This window comes from Leopardus geoffroyi, chromosome B3 (assembly GCF_018350155.1).
Source record: "Leopardus geoffroyi isolate Oge1 chromosome B3, O.geoffroyi_Oge1_pat1.0, whole genome shotgun sequence".
In the NCBI taxonomy this organism is placed as follows: domain Eukaryota; kingdom Metazoa; phylum Chordata; class Mammalia; order Carnivora; family Felidae; genus Leopardus; species Leopardus geoffroyi.
Window position 1 is genome coordinate 4,401,547 of NC_059337.1, and position 19,887 is coordinate 4,421,433.

Genomic DNA, 19,887 nt, shown 5'->3' on the forward strand with positions numbered 1-19,887 from the left:
GGCAGATGAGAAGTCTGACGGCAGTCTAACACTAGTTGCCTTGTTAAGTGATCGGTCTTTTCTCACAACTGTTAGGTTTTTCTCTTGGAGCTCCACATTGAGTTGTGTGGATGTGTTTTGCTTATCCTCCTTGGGGTTCAGTGTCCCCTTTAAATCCGAGGGTGTGTGTCTGTTAAATCCTGAGTGCCTCTCGGTTTATTCAGGATCTCCTAATTTAGACATGTTTTGTTTCATGCTTGACACATTTTGAAGTATTTCATTCTACCTTCCATATTTTAATTTTGCTTTCATTTTAAACTTCTGTGCTGCATGTGGAGTAGCTTCAAGGCTTTCAATTTACTAGTTCTTTCTTTAGTTACGGCTGGCCTTCTGCTCAACCTGTGAAGTTTTGTTCCAATGACTATATTCTTTGTATCTAGAATGTCTACTTGGTTCTTTTTCAAATATACTTATTTTTAAACCTATCGTGGTTTACACCTTATGGTTTCTGTTGCTGCTTTTCTCTCTTCATGTTAGGCCTACTCCTCTTAAAGTCCCTTTCATATCATCCTGGCGTTCCTGGTTCTGGGTGGCGCACGTTCCAAATATTACATGCTCTGCTCTCTACCTCATGATGGTTGAGTTGCTCACCTGGGTAACTTCCTTTTCTTTCCTGGCACCTGGAGGAGAGGGCTGTCTTCTACCTTGGTCCACGGTTGCCAACTTAGGTCAAATGTCTTCAAACGGGAAAACGGGCTTTTGTTCCCTTAGAAAAAGGGACTTTTTTAAAAAACATTTTTGATGTTTTAACTTGAAATGTATTTACTTTTGAGAGAGGAGCACAAGCATGCATTGAGTAGGAGAGGGGCAGAGAGCGAGAGACAGAGGGAGACAGAGAATCCCAGGCAGGTTCCCTGCTGTCGGCACAGAGCCTGACAAGGGGCCAAAGTCACCAACTGTGAAATCGTGACCCGAGCTGAAATCAAGAGTCAGACACTCTATGGACTGAGCCACCCAGGCGCCCTGAAAAAAAGGGCCTTCTGAGGGGCCAGCCCTCCCAGCTGTGAATGGGTATCAGTGGTGAGAAGTTTTCAACGTATCATCTGTTCTTCTGTGACCCTGAAAAACTTAACTATTAATCTTCTCTGGAATATAAAGGTATCTTATTTATTTAGAGGGAGAAGAAATGAAATCGTGTTAAATATCCTAAAACTCCAAAGAAAAGGTGACGCATGATTTCTTAAAAACAAATAGTTTAATTTCATTTTTACCTGGGAAAAAAATACAACTTTAAAATGAGGTGACAAACACTCTGACATCATGTGTCATCATGTGTCATTTTTCACGGTACTACACTTACTCAAGACGGAAGATACAGAACCTTTATCAATTTCTGGAATTGAAGATTCCCACCTCAGATGAAAACAGACTGGTTATAAAATGTCATTTCACTAAATATTCCATTTTTGTTCTCGCATAGGGAATATCTTGTAGAAACACTATAAAATAAGGCAGACTTTTGGGAATTCAATGATAAAATTTTAGGAAAAAAGTGTTAGGTCTTAATTTCGTGTACTTTGGGGAGTACCAAGCTCATCAGATGGCTAGAGCAGTTTCAGAACTCTGGTTTCTATACAGGAGTCTCTCTCCTCTCATGCTCTAGACTCAGACCCCCCTCCCCCCACAAAAGACAGCTTTTCTCAATTAGCTTCAATCAGAAACGAGTTTAACATACACAAGTATTTCTGTAGTGCAGTAAAAATGTGTCATTTTATAGTCTTAATTTGCATTATGAAAATAAGTCTGTACACCCAAGTAATACATATTTAATGCATACGAATCGTAATTTTGGTCATGGCATTTAAAGTTGGCTTTGGCTTTGAAGTATTTTAAAATTCATAGAAAATATTGAACTTCTAATAAAATAAATAAAACTTTTAATTGATATTAATCAACTTCAAAATTTCTTTAAGAATCAACTTCAAAATTTCTTTGTATTTTTCATTTGCTACTCAGTTTCAAAAGAGAAGTCACTTTCAGTAGTGTTCCAAAGTGAGTGATTGCACCTTCTATGATGTGAAAAAAGTTGCTAAAGCTCCGATTGCCGTTGGCTGTTCCTAAGTGCTGGACACGGTTGAGAGAAATTGTTTGCAACAAGAAATCCATCAATGTCGTCTGCAGGGTCACGCCAAGGTCGCTGTAAGGAAAGCCAGCGCCGACCCGTTCTCCTGTGACTTTCCGAAGAGGCCCCCCGCCGCCGGCCGGGTATGGACACTTGGTGGCGATGGCGTCAGCCGGTGGCTACGGGAGGCCAGCGACGTCCCCACGCGTGTTCACAGGCTCTGCAGCCTTGGGCCCTGTTCGCCCTAATACTGAAAGGACCGGGGATCTGGGTGCGTGCGGGAACCCCCGGCGCGCAGAGGGACGGAGCTTCGAACCGGCGGCGGGCCGCGCTATTCAGGGGGCGGCCGGAGGCTCCGCAGCTGCATCTCGTCCAGTCCTTTCCAGTATTTGAAGTTGTTGTCAAGATGCTGCATTAGCTCAGGCAGGTCGACAAAGGCTGGGGAGAAAGACAGGGATGTGACCCCCTCCCCGCCCCTGGTGACAGCAGGTGTTTGCAAGCCCCTGGACAAGCAGCTGGAGGGGCTGCGGGTTCCCGAGGCCAAATCCCTATTCAATGCCCGGCAGCCCCTCCGAGACCACACGGGGACCGCCAGCTCTGGGAGGGGACGCAGGAAGGAGCGGATGTGCTAATGAGCATAAGGAGCACTGAAGGGGCGGGGGATAGGAAGACAGTGAGTCCCCACCTGTGGCCGTGACCGGGACTGGCTCTTCTGTCTCCCCCCCAGCCTCTGGCTCCGCTTCACTTAACCATCCCCTCCCGCCTGTCCCACTGCCCTGTGGGCCGGTGGGGAACAATCGGCCGGAGAGGGCGAAGCTGCGGAGTCCGCCCACCGGACACCCCTGCGGGAGGGGCAGTTAACCAGCGGGGCGCAGAGAGCGCCCCGGCCTCAGGGGCCCTCGGTGAGGCCTCATTTCTTCTCGTCGGTCCTCCTCGAAAGTCTAAGCCCGCAAACACGCTCTAGAACCAGATGCACTATCTGCTACTCAACATCCGGCTCCCCATTTCGTTACTGGGGGAAATGCGCTGTAAAAGGTCTTACCGTCCCAGGCATCAAACATGTCCGTGATGAAGTAGTCAATGAAAGAGATCTGGGATTTGGGGATGCTGCAGGTGTTTCTGTCAAAAACCGGCATCACCACGGGCAAGTCCTGCTGCTTCTCCTCATCCGTCTGTAAAGCAGAAAATGCCCAAATTTTGACGCTCTGCTGTGCGGGTCCACTTCGGAGCAGCCCTGCAGGGGGCCTCTCCAGGCAGCCCCCTGGAGCTTGCTGGGAGCAGCCGCCAGAACCCGGCCCGGCCACAGGTAACAGGTGTCCCCAGAGCAAGGTGGCTCTGTGCCAGGAGGGCCCCAGGACCCCTTCCCAGCCCTCATTTCCAACACCTGGAGCCTCTTGCTGGAGCTCCTGTCAGATCCCCATGTGGACACACAGCGGCCGTCCTCCCATACCAGGCCTGCAATGGTGAGAAAGAAATCAACCCCCATCATAAAGAAGGGGCTGGTGGCTGCTTCTCACCTCAGGCCAGTCATTTTATTTGAAAAGGTTATGAACACCCTTGAGATCCTTGAGGTTAAAACAAACAAACAAACAAAAACCCCTCTGGGATGAACAGTTTTTATGTATATCCTGGGGAAAAAGGCAAGTTTATCTTGAAAGATACAAGGAAGCTTTTTTTTTTTTAAGTCTCTTTTTTGCCAAAGTGTCCTGGAGGAGGGTGAGGGGATGTGTACAGTGAGGCAGGGGGGCTTCCTGGAGCCCAGTGGGGACTCAAAGGGTCGTAGGTCACTGCTGGAGCCAGTTAAGGGCAGACAGCCACATGAGGGGCAGGGGGACTGGAGGGGACCCCCAGCAGGTCAGTGACGTGGGGACAGGCTTGGTGGGGAGCTCAGAATGAAATGTGCAGGGCCGGGTGACAGGGGGCGGTGGCTGAAGGAGCTGCGGCCCCGGACACCCTGGGAGGGGTGGAGCCATCCCTCGGTCTTATACAGGCTCCGCCTAACCCCACTGTATTCGGGAAGAAACTGCAGTTGAATGGCTTTAAATGTTCCAAGCCCTCATCCCCGCCCCCATGGAAACATCAACCATCACCACACTGGCTAAAATAACCTAACAGGAACTCTGGAAACCAGTCAAAGGTCTACAGCAACCAAGTGAAAGCCCAGTCAAGAAAAGCCACATTCAAAATGGTAGCAAATGCCATGGTGTTTTTACTCACCCTTGCCCCACCCTGTCCCCTGCCCAGTTCCCAGCTGCTCCCCTTAAACTGGAGGGAGTAGAGCTGATCCTGTTTGCATGATTGTAACCTACCTGGCAGCTGCCCAAAGGACCAGCCTCTGTTTCACCTAACTCAGCTCTCGTGCTAAAGCAATGGCCAGTGCGGGGGGGGGGGGGGGGGGGGGGGCAGCTGCATGGGGTGACAGACACACATGCCTGGGGCAAGAGATCATGGGCGGAGACCTTCAGGATACCACGTGAGGCACCAAGGAGAAGCTGGGAGAAGACTCTGGGCAACTGCGACGTTCCAAAGCAGCTGTATATACTGTGGAAGGGAGAGGGCCCCACACAGGCCCAGACAAGACCTGGTCAGAAACGACCTGAGGGGAACTTGAGCCCGCAGGTGGGGCTGATCCCAGGGCTGGGAGAGTGCCCGGCTAATCAGTAAAGGACTTTCCCGGCAGGAAGCAAACTGCCAAGACTTGGGAGAGGTGCCCCGGCCGCCAACAAATGTCCAATTTTCAACACAAGGCCAAAGAAAAGGGAGAAAATCAGCCTATTCAGAAGAAGAAAAGAAGCTAGCAGAAGCTACCCCTGAAGAAGTACAGGCACTGGACTTACTGAACCAAGATTTTGAAACTCCCATCTTAAATATGCACGAAGAGCAATAGGAAAACATGGTCAAAGGGCTGCAGGAAATGAGGAAAATGATATATGAACAAAATAAGGATATCCACAAAGAGAAATTACAAAAAAGACCCAAACAGAAATTCTGGAACTGGAAAAAAAAAAAAAAAAAGGTTTAAAAAACTCATTAGATTCAACAGCAGATGTGAGCCAGCAGAAGAAACAAATCTGAAGACGGGACATATGAAATTATTGAGACTGAGGAGGAGAAAGAAAAAAGATGTGAAGGGGCGCCTGGGTGGCGCAGTCGGTTAAGCGTCCGACTTCAGCCAGGTCACGATCTCGCGGTCCGTGAGTTCGAGCCCCGCGTCAGGCTCTGGGCTGATGGCTCCGAGCCTGGAGCCTGCTTCCGATTCTGTGTCTCCCTCTCTCTCTGCCCCTCCCCCGTTCATGCTCTCTGTCTCAAAAATAAATATGGGGCGCCTGGGTGGCGCAGTCGGTTAAGCGTCCGACTTCAGCCAGGTCACGATCTCGCGGTCCGTGAGTTCGAGCCCCGCGTCAGGCTCTGGGCTGATGGCTCAGAGCCTGGAGCCTGTTTCTGATTCTGTGTCTCCCTCTCTCTCTGCCCTTCCCCCATTCATGCTCTGTCTCTCTCTGTCCCAAAAATAAATAAACGTTGAAAAAAAATATATAAAAAAAAAAAAAAAAAAGAAAAAAGATGTGAAGAAAAGTGACAAGAGCCTAAGGGACTTACGGGATGATATTAAATGGACCAATAATATACATTATCAGAGTCCAGGAGAGCAAGAAAGGAGCAGACATTATTTGAAAAACAAAAACAGCCATAAACTGCTATCCCTTGAAAACATACATCTCCCAAATCGAGAAACTTAACAACTCCAAATAGGATAAATCCCAAAGGAACCATATTGTGACACATTGTAACCCAACTGTCAAAAGCCAAAACTGAAGAATTTTTAAAGCAGGAAGAGAAAACTGACTCATTGTAGGAAATTCTCTGTAAGATGATGAGCTGATTTCTCAGGAGCAACACTGGAGGCTGGAGGCGGTGGAATGTTCACATAATGAGCTAAAAGACAGAACCTGTCAACGGGGAATTCTGGAACTAGCAAAACAAAACTGCTCTCTTCAAAAATGAGGGAGATCCACAGACACCCCCAGGTACCCAAGGTGCCAGTGCTCAGGAGTACTGATGTGGCTTATGGGAAATGCTACAGGGAACCTGTCAGGTTGATGGGAAAAGAAGCCAGAGGGTAACCCCAAGTCCTATGAAGATGTAAAAATATCTCCAGTAAAGGTAAACACATGTATATCTTTTTGCGAAGAGTCTGTTAAAATATTTGGCCATTTTAAATTAGGCGGCTGGTCTTTTTATTACGGAGCTATAGTTTCTGAATATAGTCGTTTGTCAGATAGGATTTGTGGGTATTTTCTTCCAGCAAGGCGTGCCTATTCATTTTCATAGCTGTGTTTAGATGAGCATAAGTCCTGAATTTTGATTCTCATTTCTCAACCTTTCTTTCTGTGGTGGTGGTTTTCTGTACGTAATAAATTTCTGTGCAATTCTAAACGACCAAGACTGTTCTCTTATGTTTTTCTTTAAAAGCTTTATGGTTTATGGGGCGCCTGGGTGGCGCAGTCGGTTAAGCGTCCGACTTCAGCCAGGTCACGATCTCGCGGTCCGTGAGTTCGAGCCCCGCGTCAGGCTCTGGGCTGATGGCTCAGAGCCTGGAGCCTGTTTCTGATTCTGTGTCTCCCTCTCTCTCTGCCCCTCCCCTGTTCATGCTCTGTCTCTCTCTGTCCCAAAAATAAATAAACGTTGAAAAAAAAAAAAAAAGCTTTATGGTTTAAGGTTTTGTATTTAGGTCTGTGATCCACTGTGAAACGGTATGTCTCTGGTATGAGGTAGAAGTTGTGGTTCATTTTTGTTGGAAGAGATATCTAAGTATTCCAACACCACCTGCTGAAAAAATTTTTCCTTTCCCCACTGTTTATATAGATGTGGTCTATTTCTGGGACCTCTATTCTGTTCCATCATGTATCTGATATCTTTATGCCAGTGCCACACTGGCTTACTTTAAGCTCTAAAGCCAAACGGTGTAAATTTTCCAATGTTTTCAAGTTTGCTTTGCTTATTCAAGGTCCTTCACATTTCCATATAAATTTTAGAATCCGTTTGTCAATTTCTGCAAACAACAACAAAACTTTCCCCAAACAACAAAACAACCCTGCTGGCATTTTTATTGGAATTGTATTGATGTATACACATCAATTTGGAGGAAGCTGTACCTTAACAACATTGAGCCTTCCAATCTGTAGACTTAGTATATCTCTACATTTTCGCAGGTGTTCTTTTTAAATTCTCAGTGGTATTTTGTGGTTTTCAGTGTAAAGGACTGGAGTTCTTTTGTTAAGTTTATTCCGAGATTTTTTATTACCATGTAAATGGGATTTGGTATTTAGTTTCATTGTCCCAGTGTTTTGGGCTAGTCTATAAAATACAACTATATAACGAGCTTGTCTTATGACGTTGCTAAATCAAATCCTTATTAATGGTATTGTTTTGTACACTCCTTAGAGCTCTCACTATAAAAAAAATCATGTCATTTCTGCAAATAGGAAAAAATTTCTTTCTATTCTTCGTACCTTTCTCCTCTTGCTTTACTGCACTGACTAGGGCAGCCGATACAGTGTTCAACAGAAGTGGTTCCCTTCCCTGGTTTCCAACCTTGAGAAGGTATTCAGTATTCACCATTAAGCATAATGTCAGCTGTTAAGTGTTTGTAGCTGCCCTTTTTAAGGTTAAGTTCCCTTCTATTCCTGGTCTGCTAAGTCTCTTTTTGATGAATCAATGTTGAATTTTGTCAAATGCTTCTTCTGCATCTATTAACATGTTTTTTTTTCCCTCCTTTAATTAGCATGTGATTATTGATTTTTCTGATACTAAGTCGACCTTGAATTCTTGGGGAAAAGCTCTAATTTATGATGAGATAGAATCCTTTTTATATACCGCTCAATTAAGTATCTCTGCATCTGCGTTCATGATATAGGATACAAGGGACTGTGGTTGTCTCCTGGTATTGTCCTTGTCAGGTTTAGGTAGCAGAATAATGGCTTCATAAAATGAGTTGCAAAGTATTCCCACATTCTCTATATTCTAATATAATGTGGTAAGACTGGCATTATTTCTTTCCTAAATGTTTGACACAATTCCTCAATGAGACCTTTTGTGCCTGGAATTTTCTTTGTGGGAAAATCTTTAATAGTAAATTTTTTTTTTTAATTTTTAAGGTTTATTCATTTTTCAGAGACAGAGAGAGACAAAGTGTGAGTGGGGAAGGGGCAGAGAGAGAGGGAGACATAGAACCCAAAGCAGGCTCCAGGCTCCCAGCTGTCAGCACACAGCCCGAGGCGGGGCTCGAACTCACAAACCGCAAGATCATGACCTGAGCTGAAGTTGGACCCTTAACAGACTGAGCCACCCAGATGCCCTGTAAATTTTGATAAAGAATTTAACACAGGCCTTCTCAGGTTATTCCTCTATCTTGTCAGTTTGGGTAAACTATAGTTTAAAGGGAATTTTTCCATCTCAGTTAGGTTGTCAAATTTGTTGGTATAAAGTTCACAATTAAAAAAATTATCCTTTAATATCTGTAAGATTTATTATGACAATACCTCTTTCATTCCTGATGTTGGCAAATTGTGTGTTCTCTTTTTCTCCTTGATTATTCTAGCTAGGTAGTGGCAAATTTTAATTTTCTCAAAGAATCAATTTTGGCTCTGTTAATTTTTTCTGTTTTCTCCATTTCCTCATTTTTTGCTCTTACATTTATAACTTTCTTTTTTGTCTTTTTTAGGTTTTTTTTTTTTTAATGTTTTTATTTTTGAGAGAGAGAGAGTGCGTGCGAGCCGGGGAGGGGCAGACGGAGAGGAAACACAGAATCCAAAGCAGACTCCAGGCTCTGAGCTGTCAGCACAAAGCCCGACATGGGGCTCGAACTTACAAAATGTGAGATCATGACCTGAGCCAAAGTCAGATGCTTAACCAACTGAGTCACCCAGGCACCCCAGTCTTAAGTGAAATCCAAGTCATTAACTTTAGGGCCTTTTCTTTTCATGTTTTTTCCATCATATGTGTACTCTTTAATCCCCAGCCCCTCTTTCCCCTTCTCTGGTAACCATCAGTTTGTTCTCTGTAGTTAAGAGTCTATTTCTTGGTCTTTTACCTTTGCTTGTTTTGTTCCTTAAAATCCACATATGAACGAGATCATAAGGTATCTTTCTCTGACTGATTTCACTTAGCATTATACCGTCTAGCTCTACCCATGTTGTCACAAGTGGCAAGATTTCTTTTTTTATGTCTGAATAATATTCTTGTGTGTGTGTGTGTGTGTGTGTGTGTGTGTGTGTGTGTGTGTGTGACCTCATCTTTATCCTCACCAATCGATGGGACATGTGGGCTGCTTCTGTAATTTGGCTATTGTAAATAATGCTGCAATACACATAGGGGTGCATATGTCCCTCTAAATGAGTATTTTTTGTATTTTGTGGGTAGTTTTTTAAGGAAACTTTATTCTGTTTTCCACAGTGGCCACACCAGTTTGCATTCCTACCAACAGTGCAAGAGAATCCTTTTTTTTTCCACATCCTCACCAAGACTTGTTGCTTCTTGTGTTTTTGAGTCCAGCTGTTCTGACAGGTGTGAGGTGGCATCTCATTGTAGTTGCGATTTGCATTTCCCTGATGATGAGTGATGTTGAGCCTCTTTTTATGGGTCAGCTGGCCGTCTGTATGTCTTGGGAGAAATGCCTGTTCATGTTTTCTGCCCATTTTTTAATTGCATTATTCGATTTTTTGGTTACTGAGTTGTATCAGTTCTCTATATATTTTGGATACTAGCCCTTCATTGGATATATCATTTGCAGATACCTCCTCCCACTCAGTAGGGTGCCTTTCAGTTTTGTTGTTTCCTTTGCTGTACAGAAACTTTTAATGTTGCTACAGTCACAATAGTTTACTTTTACTTTTATTTCCCTTGCCTTAGGAGGCATCTCTAGAAAAATGTGGCTATGATCAATGTCAGAGATTACTGCCTGTGCTCTCTTCAAGGATTTTTAGGATTTCAGGTCTCACATTTAAGTCTTTAATCCACTTTGAGGTTTTTTGTGTGTATAGTGAAAGAAAGTGGTCCAGTTTCATTCTTTTACATGGGCTGTCCAGTTTTTCCAACACCATTTGTTGAACATTTTTTTTCCCATTGGATATTCTTTTCTGCTTTGGAGATTAATTGACCACATAATTGTGGGTTTATTTCTGGGTTTTCTGTTTTGTTCCATTGATCTACGTGTCTATTTTTATGCCAGTGCCATACTGTTTTGATTACTACAGACTTGTAATATAACTTGAAGTCCAAAATTGTGATGCCTCCAACTTCGCTCTTCCTGTTCAAGATTTCTTTGGCTACTAGGAGAGTTTTGTGGCTCCATACAAATTTTAGGACTGTGTTCTAGTTCTGTGAAAAATGCTGTTGATATTTTGATAGGGATTGCACTAAATCTGTAGATTGCTTTGGGTAGTATCGACATGTAACAAATATTTGTCCTTCCAACCCATAAGCATGGAGTGTCTTTCCATTTCTTTGTGTTGTCTTCAATATGTTCCACAAGTGTTTTACTGTTTTTGGAGTACAGGTCTTTTGCCTCTTTGGTTAAGTTTATTCCTAGATATTTTCTTGTTTTTGGTGCAGTTGTAAATGGGATTTTTTTAGGGCCTTTTCTATAATAATAAATTAAGATTGTAACCATCCCTTTAATCATTGTTTTAGTTGCATCCCACAATTTTGATCGATTTTCATTATCATTTCTTTTTAGTGTTTATTTGAGAGAGAGAGAGAGAGAGAGAGAGAGAGAGAGAGAATGTGAGTGGGGGAGGGGCAGAGAGAGAAAGAGGGAGACACAGAATCCGAAGCAGGCTCCAGGATCTGAGCTGTCAGCACAGACCCCGACGTGGGGCTCAAACCCACGAACCTCGAGATCATGACCTGAGCCGAAGTCGGACGCTTAACCGACTGAGCCACCAAGGCACCCCAATTATCATTTAATTGTAAATATTTTCAAATTTCCCTTGTTATCTGACGCATGGACTATTCAGAAATGTGTTGTACAATTTCCAAATATTTGGCATCTACCTAGATATGTTACTGATTTCTGATTTAATTCCTATGTGGCCAGGGAATATATTCTGTATGATTTCAATTCTTTTAAATGTACTGAATTATTTCTGTGGCCCCAACGTATGATGTATGCCGGCGAACATATCGTGCGTACTTAATGCATATTCTGCCCACTTAGGGTGTAGGGTTTTATGAATATTTAACTAAGGTAAGGTGATTGATAGTGTGTGGATTATCTGCTTTTACTGGTATTTTAATCTGGATGTGCTATCAATTGCTGAAAGAGGGTGTTAAAATCTCCAACTATGATTACAGAGTTGTCTGCTTCTCTGTCAGTTCTGCTTCATTTATTTGAAGTTCTGTTATTATGCACACTTAACAATTATCATGCTTTCCTATAGAGCTGACCCTTTAATCGATATGAAGTGTCCAGTTTATCTCTGGTAATATTTTCATCCTGATGTCTATTTTGTCTGAGATTAACACAGCCATTCCAGTCTTTTTATATTTAAAATTTGCATGATATATCTTTTTCCATTCATTTCTGTCTTTGCATGTATCCTTTATATTTTAAGTGTGTCTTCAGTAGACTACATGTAGTCAGTTGGCTTTAAGAAAAACCCATTTTGATGAACTCTTTGTGTTTAGTCTACTAACTTTTAATATAAGTACTGATGTGATTAGCATTAGGGCTACCATTTTACCTCCCCCCCCATTCCTATTTCCCTTTTCCTGCCACTTTTGTATGTTTTAATATATTTTAGAGTTCCATTATATCTATTAACTACTAAGCAACACAGATTACCATATATATCCTTCACTTTTTAGTCTACTCGGCTAATAGATATTTTTAAGTTTTTTCGAGAAAGAGGGTATGCGAATGGGGGAAGGGGGGCAGAGAGAGAGAGAGAGAGAGAGAATATCTTAAGCAGACTCCACGTTTAGTGCAGAGCCCAACACAGGGCTCGATCCCACGACTCTGGGATCATGCCCTGAGCCGAAATCAAGAGTCAGATGTTCAACCGACTGAGCCCCCCAGGCGGCCCCGAGCTATCCTTGTAACTAGCACTCATGTAGGATTTAGAAACCTTGCATCCGTGCACTTTCACTTTTCCCATCCTTTATGTTACAGCTGTCACATGTACTCTACAATGCAATGTTTTCACTTTTGCTGGAAATAGTCCTGTGTATTTACAGACATTAAGAGAAGGAAAAAAAACTTCTATATTTGCCATTTTAAAAAGTGTTTCTTTTTTTTAATTGAGGTATAATTGAATTACAACATGATTCCAAGCTGGTATATACTACAAAATGCTCACCACAATAAGTCAACATCCTCCACCACACATAGTTACAGAATTTCTTTTTCTTGTGACGAGAACTTTTAGGAGCTACTCTCTTAGCAACTTTCAAATACACAATACAGTGTTAACTACAGACGCCATACTGTACATTGAATCCCCAGGACTTACTTTATAACCGGAAGTTTGTACATTTTGACTCTTTTCATCCATTTCTAGTTTAGGCATCTAGGCATCCTGTTGTCTGTATCTATGAGCTCTTTGTCTTTTTTTTAAAAAAAGATTCTAATAAGTGAGATCATACAGTACTTGTCTTTCTGATTGATTTTCACTTAGCATAATGCCTTTAGGGTCTGTCCATGTTGTTGCAAATGGCAAGATTTTATTCTTTTTTAAGGCTGAATAATATTCCAGCGTGTGTGTGTGTGTGTGTGTGTGTGTGTGTGTGTGTGTATACACACCACTTCTTCTTTAGCCCTTCATCTATCAATGGACACTTGGGTTGCTTCCGTATTTTAGCTATTGTAAATAATGGTGCAGTGAGCACGGGGTGCATATATCTTTACAAGTTAGTATTTTCCTGTTCTTTGGGTAAATACCAAGTAGTGCAATTCTTGGATCATAGGGTAATTCTATTTATATAATTTTTTGAAGAATAGCCATACCGTTTTCCACAGTAGCTGCCCTAGTTTGCATTCCCACCCACAGCGCAAGATGGTTCTTTCTCCACATCCTTGTCAACACTGCTTGTGTTCTTGATTTTAGCCATTCTGACAGGTGTGAAGTGACATCTCATTGTAGTTGTGATTTGCATTTCCCTGATGATGAGTGATTGTTGAGCCTCTTTTCATGTGTCTCTTGGCCATCTGGATGTCTTCTTTGTGGAGAAATGTCTGTTCATGTCATCTTCTCATTTTTAAATTGCATTATTTGATTTTTGGGTATTGAGTTGTATCAGTTCTTTATATATTTTAGTTACTAACCCTTTATCAGATGTCATTTGCAAATATCTCCTCCCATTTAGTAGGTTGCCTTTTAGTTTTGTTGATTGTTTTCTTTGCTCTGCAAAGAAATTTTGATGTAGTCCCAATAGTTTATTTTTGCTTTTGTTTCATAGGAGACATAACAAGAAAAATGTAATGGCTGATATCAGACTACTGGCTGTGCTCTCTTCTATGATTTCTATGGTTTCAAGTCTCACAAGTCTCTGTGTATAGTGAAAGAAAGTGGTCCAGTTTCATTCTTTTGCCTCCTTTGTCATAGATTAACTGATCATGTAATCGTGGGTTTATTTCTGGGTTCTCTATTGTGTTCCATTGATCTATATGTCTACTTTGGTCCTAGTACCCTACCGTTTTAATTATCACAGCTTTGTAGTATATCTTGATATCTGGGACTGTGATACCTCCAGTTTTGCTCTTTTTCAAGATTGCTTTGGCTATCCAGGGTCTTTTTTAGTTCCATACACATTTTAGGCTTATTCTTGTTATGTGATAATGCAATCCTTAGCAAAATACCAACAGCATTTAAGTCTGTAGATTGTTTTGGGTAGTGTGGACAGTTTAACAATATTTTTCCAATCATGAGCATGGAGTATCTTTCTGTTTTTGTCATCTTCAACTTCTTTTTATCAGGGTTCTACACTTTCCAGAATACAGGTTTGTCACTTCCCTGGTTTATTCCTAGGGATTTAATTCTTTTAGATGCAATTACGAATGGGATTGTTTTCTCAATTTCTCTTTCTGCTACCTCATTTAGTGTATAGAACTGCAATGGCTTTCTGTATATTGATTTTGTATCCTGTAACCTTACTGAATTCATTTACCAGTTCTAGTAGTTTTTTTGGTGGTCTTAAGGGTTTTCTATAAAAAGTATCATGTCATCTGCAAACAGTGCAAGTTTTACTTCTCTCTTACCAATTTGGATGCATTTTCTTTCTTTTTGTTGTCTGACTGCTGCAGCTACGACTTCCAGTACTGTATTGAATAAAAGTGGTGCAAGTGGACATCCTTGTCTTGGTTCCTGATCGTAGGGGAAAAGTTCTCAGTTTTTCATCATGGAGTATGAAGTTGGCTGTGGGTTTTTAATATACGGCCTTTATTATGTTGAGGTGTGTTCCCTCTAGATATACTCTGTTGAGGGTTTTTATCATGAATGGATATTGTAGTCTGTCAAATGCTTTTTCTGCCATCTATTGAAATGAACATATGATTTTTATTCTTTCCCTTGTTGACAATGATGTATCGCATTGATTGATTTGCGAATGTTGAACCACCCTCGCAACCCAGGAATAAATCCCACCTGACTGTGGTAAATAATTTTTTTAATGTATTGTTGGATTTGGTTTGCTAATATTTTGTTGAGCGTTTTTACACCTACTGGCCTGTAGTTCTTTTTGGAGTTTTGTTTCTTTTTGGATCTTTATCTAGTTTTGGTATCAGGGTAATGCTGGCCTCATAGAATCAATTTGGAAGCTTTCTTTCCTCTTCCGTTTTTGGAATAGTATGAAAAAAACAGGTATTCACCATTCTTGAAATATTTGGTAGAATTCACCTGTGAAGCTCTCTGGTCCTGGACTTTTGTTTGTTTGGAATTTTTTGATTACTGATTCAATTTTAATGCTGGTAATCACTGTTCAAATTTTCTATTTCTTCTGGTTCAGTTTTGGTAGGTGATGTTTCTAGGAATTTATCCACTTCTTCTAAGTTGTCCAATTTTTTGGCATATAATTTTCCATAATATTCTCTTATAATGCTTTGTATTTCTATGTTGTTGGCTATCTCCTCTTTCATTAAAAATAATTTTTTTAATGTTTATTTTTGAGAGAGACAGAGCGCAAGGTGGGGGGCAGGGAGAGGGAGACACACAGAATCTGAAGCAGGCTCCAGGTTCTGAGCCATTAGCACAGGGCCCAACATGGGGCTCAAACCCACTAACTGTGAGACCACAGGTGAGCTGAAGTTGGATACCTAACCGACTGACCCACCAGGCACCCCCCCCCCCCCCCCCCCCCCAATCTCCTCTTTCATTTCTGATTTTATTTGAAAAAAACCATTTTTTCTTTTTGAGGCATTTGGCTAAAGGTATATCAATTTTGTCGATCTTATCAAATCAGTAACTCCTGGTTTCATTGATCAGTTCTATTGCTTTTTAGTTTCTATTTCATTTATTTCTGCTCCAATCTATTATTTCCTTCCTTCTACTGTCTTGGGGCTTTGTTTGCTGTTCCTTCTGTAGCTCCTTTATGTGGAAGGTTAGGTTGTTTGAAATTTTTGTTTCTTGAGGTAGGCCTGTATTGCTATAAACTTCCCTCTTTGAACAGTTTTTGCTGTACCTTAAAGACTTTGAACCACTGTGTTTTTCATTTGTTTCCATGTGTGTTTTGATTTCCTCTTTCATTTTTTTGGTTGACCCCTTCACTGTTCAGTAGTATATTTAACTGCCATGTATTTGTGCTCTTTCCAGATTTTCTCCTGTGGTTGATTTCTAGTGTCATCGCATTGTGGTCAGAACGGCTTTGATCTTTTTGAGTTTGTGGAGACTAGTTTTGTGGCCCAATATGTGATCTATTCTGGAGAATGTTGCATATGCACTTGAAAAGAATGTGCATTGTTTTAGGATGGAATGTTCTGAGTAAGTCTGTTAGGACCATCTGGTCAAATGTGTCAATCAGCCATGGTTTCCTTGTTGATGTCTGTCTACTGATGTAAGTTCCAGCTAAAGTCCCCTACTATTACTGTGTCACTGTTGATTTCTTCCTTTATGTTTGTTATCAGCTGCTTTATGTGCTCCCATGTTGGATGCATAAATATTTACAATTGTTTTATTTTCTTGTTGGATTGTTCCCCTTCGGACTATGTAGTGTCCTTCTTTGTTTCTTGTTATGATCTTTAATTTTTTTAATGTTTATTTTTGATAGGGAGAGGAACAGAGAGAGGGAGACAGAGGATCTGAAGCAGGTTCTGTGTTATCAGTGCAGTGTCTGATGTGGGGCTTGAACCCACAAACTTCAAGATCATGATCTGAGCCCAAGTTGGGTGCTTAACTGACTGAGCCCTCCAGGCACGCCTGTAATCTTTTTTTGAAGCCTATTTTGTCTGATATAAGTATTGCTACCCTGGTTTTCTTTTCACTTCCATTTGCATATGTAAGTCTCTTGTAGACAGCATATAGATGGGCCTTGACTTTTCATCCCATGTCTTTTGATTGGAGCATTTAGTCCATTTACATTCAAAGTAATTATTGGTAGGTGTGTACTTATTGCCATTTTGTTACTTATTTTATGGTTGTTTTTGTGGTTTTCTCTGTTTCTTTCTTTGCTTGCTCACTTATGGTTTGCTGGCTTTCTTTACCGATACACTTGGATGCCTTTCTCTTTATTTTTTGCATATCTATTACCAGTTTTTGATTTGTGGTTACCATTAGGTTACATATAACACCTTATGCATATAGCCGTCTATATTAAGTTGATGGTTGCTTCAGTTTGAACCCATTCAAAAAGCACTAAATTTTTATTCCTCTCTCCCCCACATCTTAGGTATATGGTGTCATACTTCACACCCTTTTATTTTGTGAATCCATCGACCGATCTTTATAGATATACTTAACATACTGCTTTTGTGCTTCCTACAGAGCTTACTCTTGCTTTATGGTCCTTCCTTTCCACTCAGAGTCCCCTTTAACATTCCTTGTAAGGCTGCTTTAGTGGTGATGAATTCCTTTGTGTGTCTGAGTGAGTCCTTATCTCTCCTATTCTGAATGATTGATTTGCTGGATAGAGTATTCTAGGGTGCAGGGTTTTTTTTTTCCTTTCACTACTGTGAATATATCATGCCACCCTCTTCTGGTTTGCAACGTTTCTGCTGAAAAATCAGCTGGTACCTTCAGGGATTTTTCCCCTGTATGTAACGGTTTCCTTGTGCTGCTTTAAAAATGGTCTTATCACTACTTTTTGACATTTTCATTACTACGTGTCTTGGTTGTGGGCCTCCTTGGGTTGATTCTGCTGCAGGCTCTCTGAGCCTCGTGGATCTGGGTTTTTATTTCCTTCCCCAGATTTGAGAAGTCTCCGGCTATTTCTTCAGATACATTTTCTGCCCTCCTTTCTCTCTCTCTCCTCCTTCTGGGGTCCCTATAATGCAAATGTTACTACGTTTGCTGGTGTTGCTGAGTTCCCTTAATCTATTCTCATTTTTATGAGTCTTTTTTTTTTTCTTTCTCTTGTTTGGCTTGATTGCTTTCCATTCCTCTGTCCTCCAGGTTGCTGATCTGTTCTTCTGCTTCCTCCGTTTACTCCATCTAGTGTATTTTTAATTTCGGTTATTGAGTTATCTCCGATTGGTTGTTTTCTATTTCTTTGTTGAGGGTCTCCCCGAGGTCCTCCACTCTTAAGTCTGGTGAGCGTCTTTATTACTGCTACTTTGAATTCTCTATCAGGCAGAGTATCTGTGTGACATCTCTTGCTGTGATTTTGTCCTGTTCTTTCATTTGGGACACGCTCCTGTCTTGTGTTGTCTAGCTCTCTGTGTTTGGAAATTCAGCTACGCCTCCTGCTCTCGAAAGGAGTGGCCTCATGAAGACGAGGTCCTGTGGTGCCGTGTCCCCTGTTCCCCGGGACCTGGCACCGGAGGGTGTCTCCTATGTGTGTGTGGCTATGCCGCATTTGCCACCAGTCCAGTCATCTGCGATGGCTCTCTGCCTGTTGTGGGCAGGGTCCGGTCCCCGTGTTGTTGGTGGGCCTGTCTGGAGTTGCTTCGGACTCGAGTTGGGTCAGACCACTGCTGGGGCCACGGTTGAACGGGCATGTGTGGTTTTCTTCTGCTCCCCCTGGGGCAGGAGTCCCTTTGAAGGAGTCACTTGGAGGCGGTGCTGCCCCCCGTCCAGGCTGCATGCACACTGCCACGTTCACGGCGCCACTCTCGATGGGCTCCCACTGAAGGCGAGTTGTTGGGGGCAGGTGTGCAGAACACAGAGGCCAGGTGCACGGTGTCAGCAAGGTTTGTGCCTGGTCTGCTGTAGGAGGGGACCTGGAGCCACTCTGGAAAACCAGTGAAGCTGGGTTGGCGGGGGCGCGTCTGCAGCACGCGGGGTTGGGGGTGGAGAGTGTTCCCACCGAGCTGGTTCTCACCGGCGTCTGGTGTATCTAGGCTGAGGGGCAGGGCAAGAAAACGGTGCCCACCAGCTCTTTTGTTTTCGGAGTTTTCCAAAGACCCCTGCCCTTCCAGCACGGGTTCTGAGACTAGTAAACAAACCCCAGGCACTCTTCAAACTGCTGTGTCTATGCTGGACCTCAGTGGGGCTGTTTCTTTCACTGTTTCTGTGATGGCGGTCTGCCCGTCTCAGAGCCAGGACTTGAGAAGTGAAACCTCTGGTTTCAAAGCCAAATGTCAGGCGGACTCGTCTTCTCGCCGTGGGTCTCCCCCTCTCCGTGCCCGCGGTGTCCCTCCCTCGTGCGGGTCAGCGTGGCTCCTCACAGTGTCTCTGCCCTTCCTGTCCCCTTGGATGTGGCCCCTTCTCTACATTCAGCTGTGGAGAGTCTCTTCTGCCAGTGCTCGGGTCATTTTCTGGGTCCTTGACCCTGCTGTGGGTGTTGGACGAGGTGGGCCCAGGGTCCTCCTGCTCCCCCGTCTTTCCCAGAAATCGCTCTTCTCTCACCTTCATAGTTTGCGACACGGAGTCAGAAGGAGTGAGCATCACTGGTCTCTTCTACAAAATGGGCCATTTTTCTCTGGCTGACTTCAAAGGCTTGGAGCCGCTTGACTGTGGGCTTGGATTAAGGTTTGTGTTTCTCGAATCTATGTGTATATGCTTTCAGTAAACTTGCTAAACCTTTAGCCATTGTATTTTCTAATTTCTTTTTCCTGCCCCACGAGAATTTTTCCTACGCAGAGAGAACACGAGGGGCAGACAACGGTGTAAAATGCTGTTAGGAGAAAACCGTTAACACCGGGATCTACATCCAGTGGAGAACTCTGCAAGAAAGGCAGCCAATACATTTTCAGAGGAGGGAAAACTAATCAAATCCCTTAGCAGTGAGCCTATAATACAAGCAGTGTTCTTCAAGGACAGAATTTCACTTAGAACTCTACGTCCTAGTTTTAATCCCCCGACTCTAATAGTCTGTGTTTCTCTCTCTCAAGGAAGTGAAGAGGCTGCATCTCACCTGAGAAAAATATTCTTCCGATATGCGTGCGGCCCACTCGATGCACTGCGCCAGCGGCCGGCAGGGATTGGACACGTCCGCGCACTTGATGAGCATCCGTCTAATCAGAGTCCGGTTCTCTGGAGTCCGGAGCATAGTGTTTATGGCTTCTTCGTCTTTATTCGTTTCCTAAAACACAAGTGAGATTCAGAGCAATCCAAGTGGGCTCCCTGGGGCCAAGCTGTGTCTCACAGGTGGGGCCCCACGGTATGCCCCGGCCTATCGGTGACGGCTTCACAGAACAGTGC

General features: G+C 42.9%; 1 protein-coding gene across 2 annotated transcripts in view; it reads right to left on the reverse strand.

The window, feature by feature from the left end:
• Positions 1 to 1,215: 1,215 nt before the first annotated feature.
• Positions 1,216 to 19,887, reverse strand: part of PDE8A (phosphodiesterase 8A) — a 155,326-nt gene continuing 136,654 nt past the window's right edge. For both annotated transcript variants that reach the window (XM_045448645.1, XM_045448644.1), the window contains 3 exons: positions 19,601 to 19,768; positions 3,144 to 3,273; positions 1,216 to 2,539 (listed from right to left, as the gene is read on the reverse strand). In XM_045448645.1, coding sequence (XP_045304601.1) covers positions 2,433 to 2,539; positions 3,144 to 3,273; positions 19,601 to 19,768 — 405 coding nt within the window. In that variant the 3' untranslated portion in view covers positions 1,216 to 2,432. The remainder of the gene's footprint in view (positions 2,540 to 3,143; positions 3,274 to 19,600; positions 19,769 to 19,887) is intronic.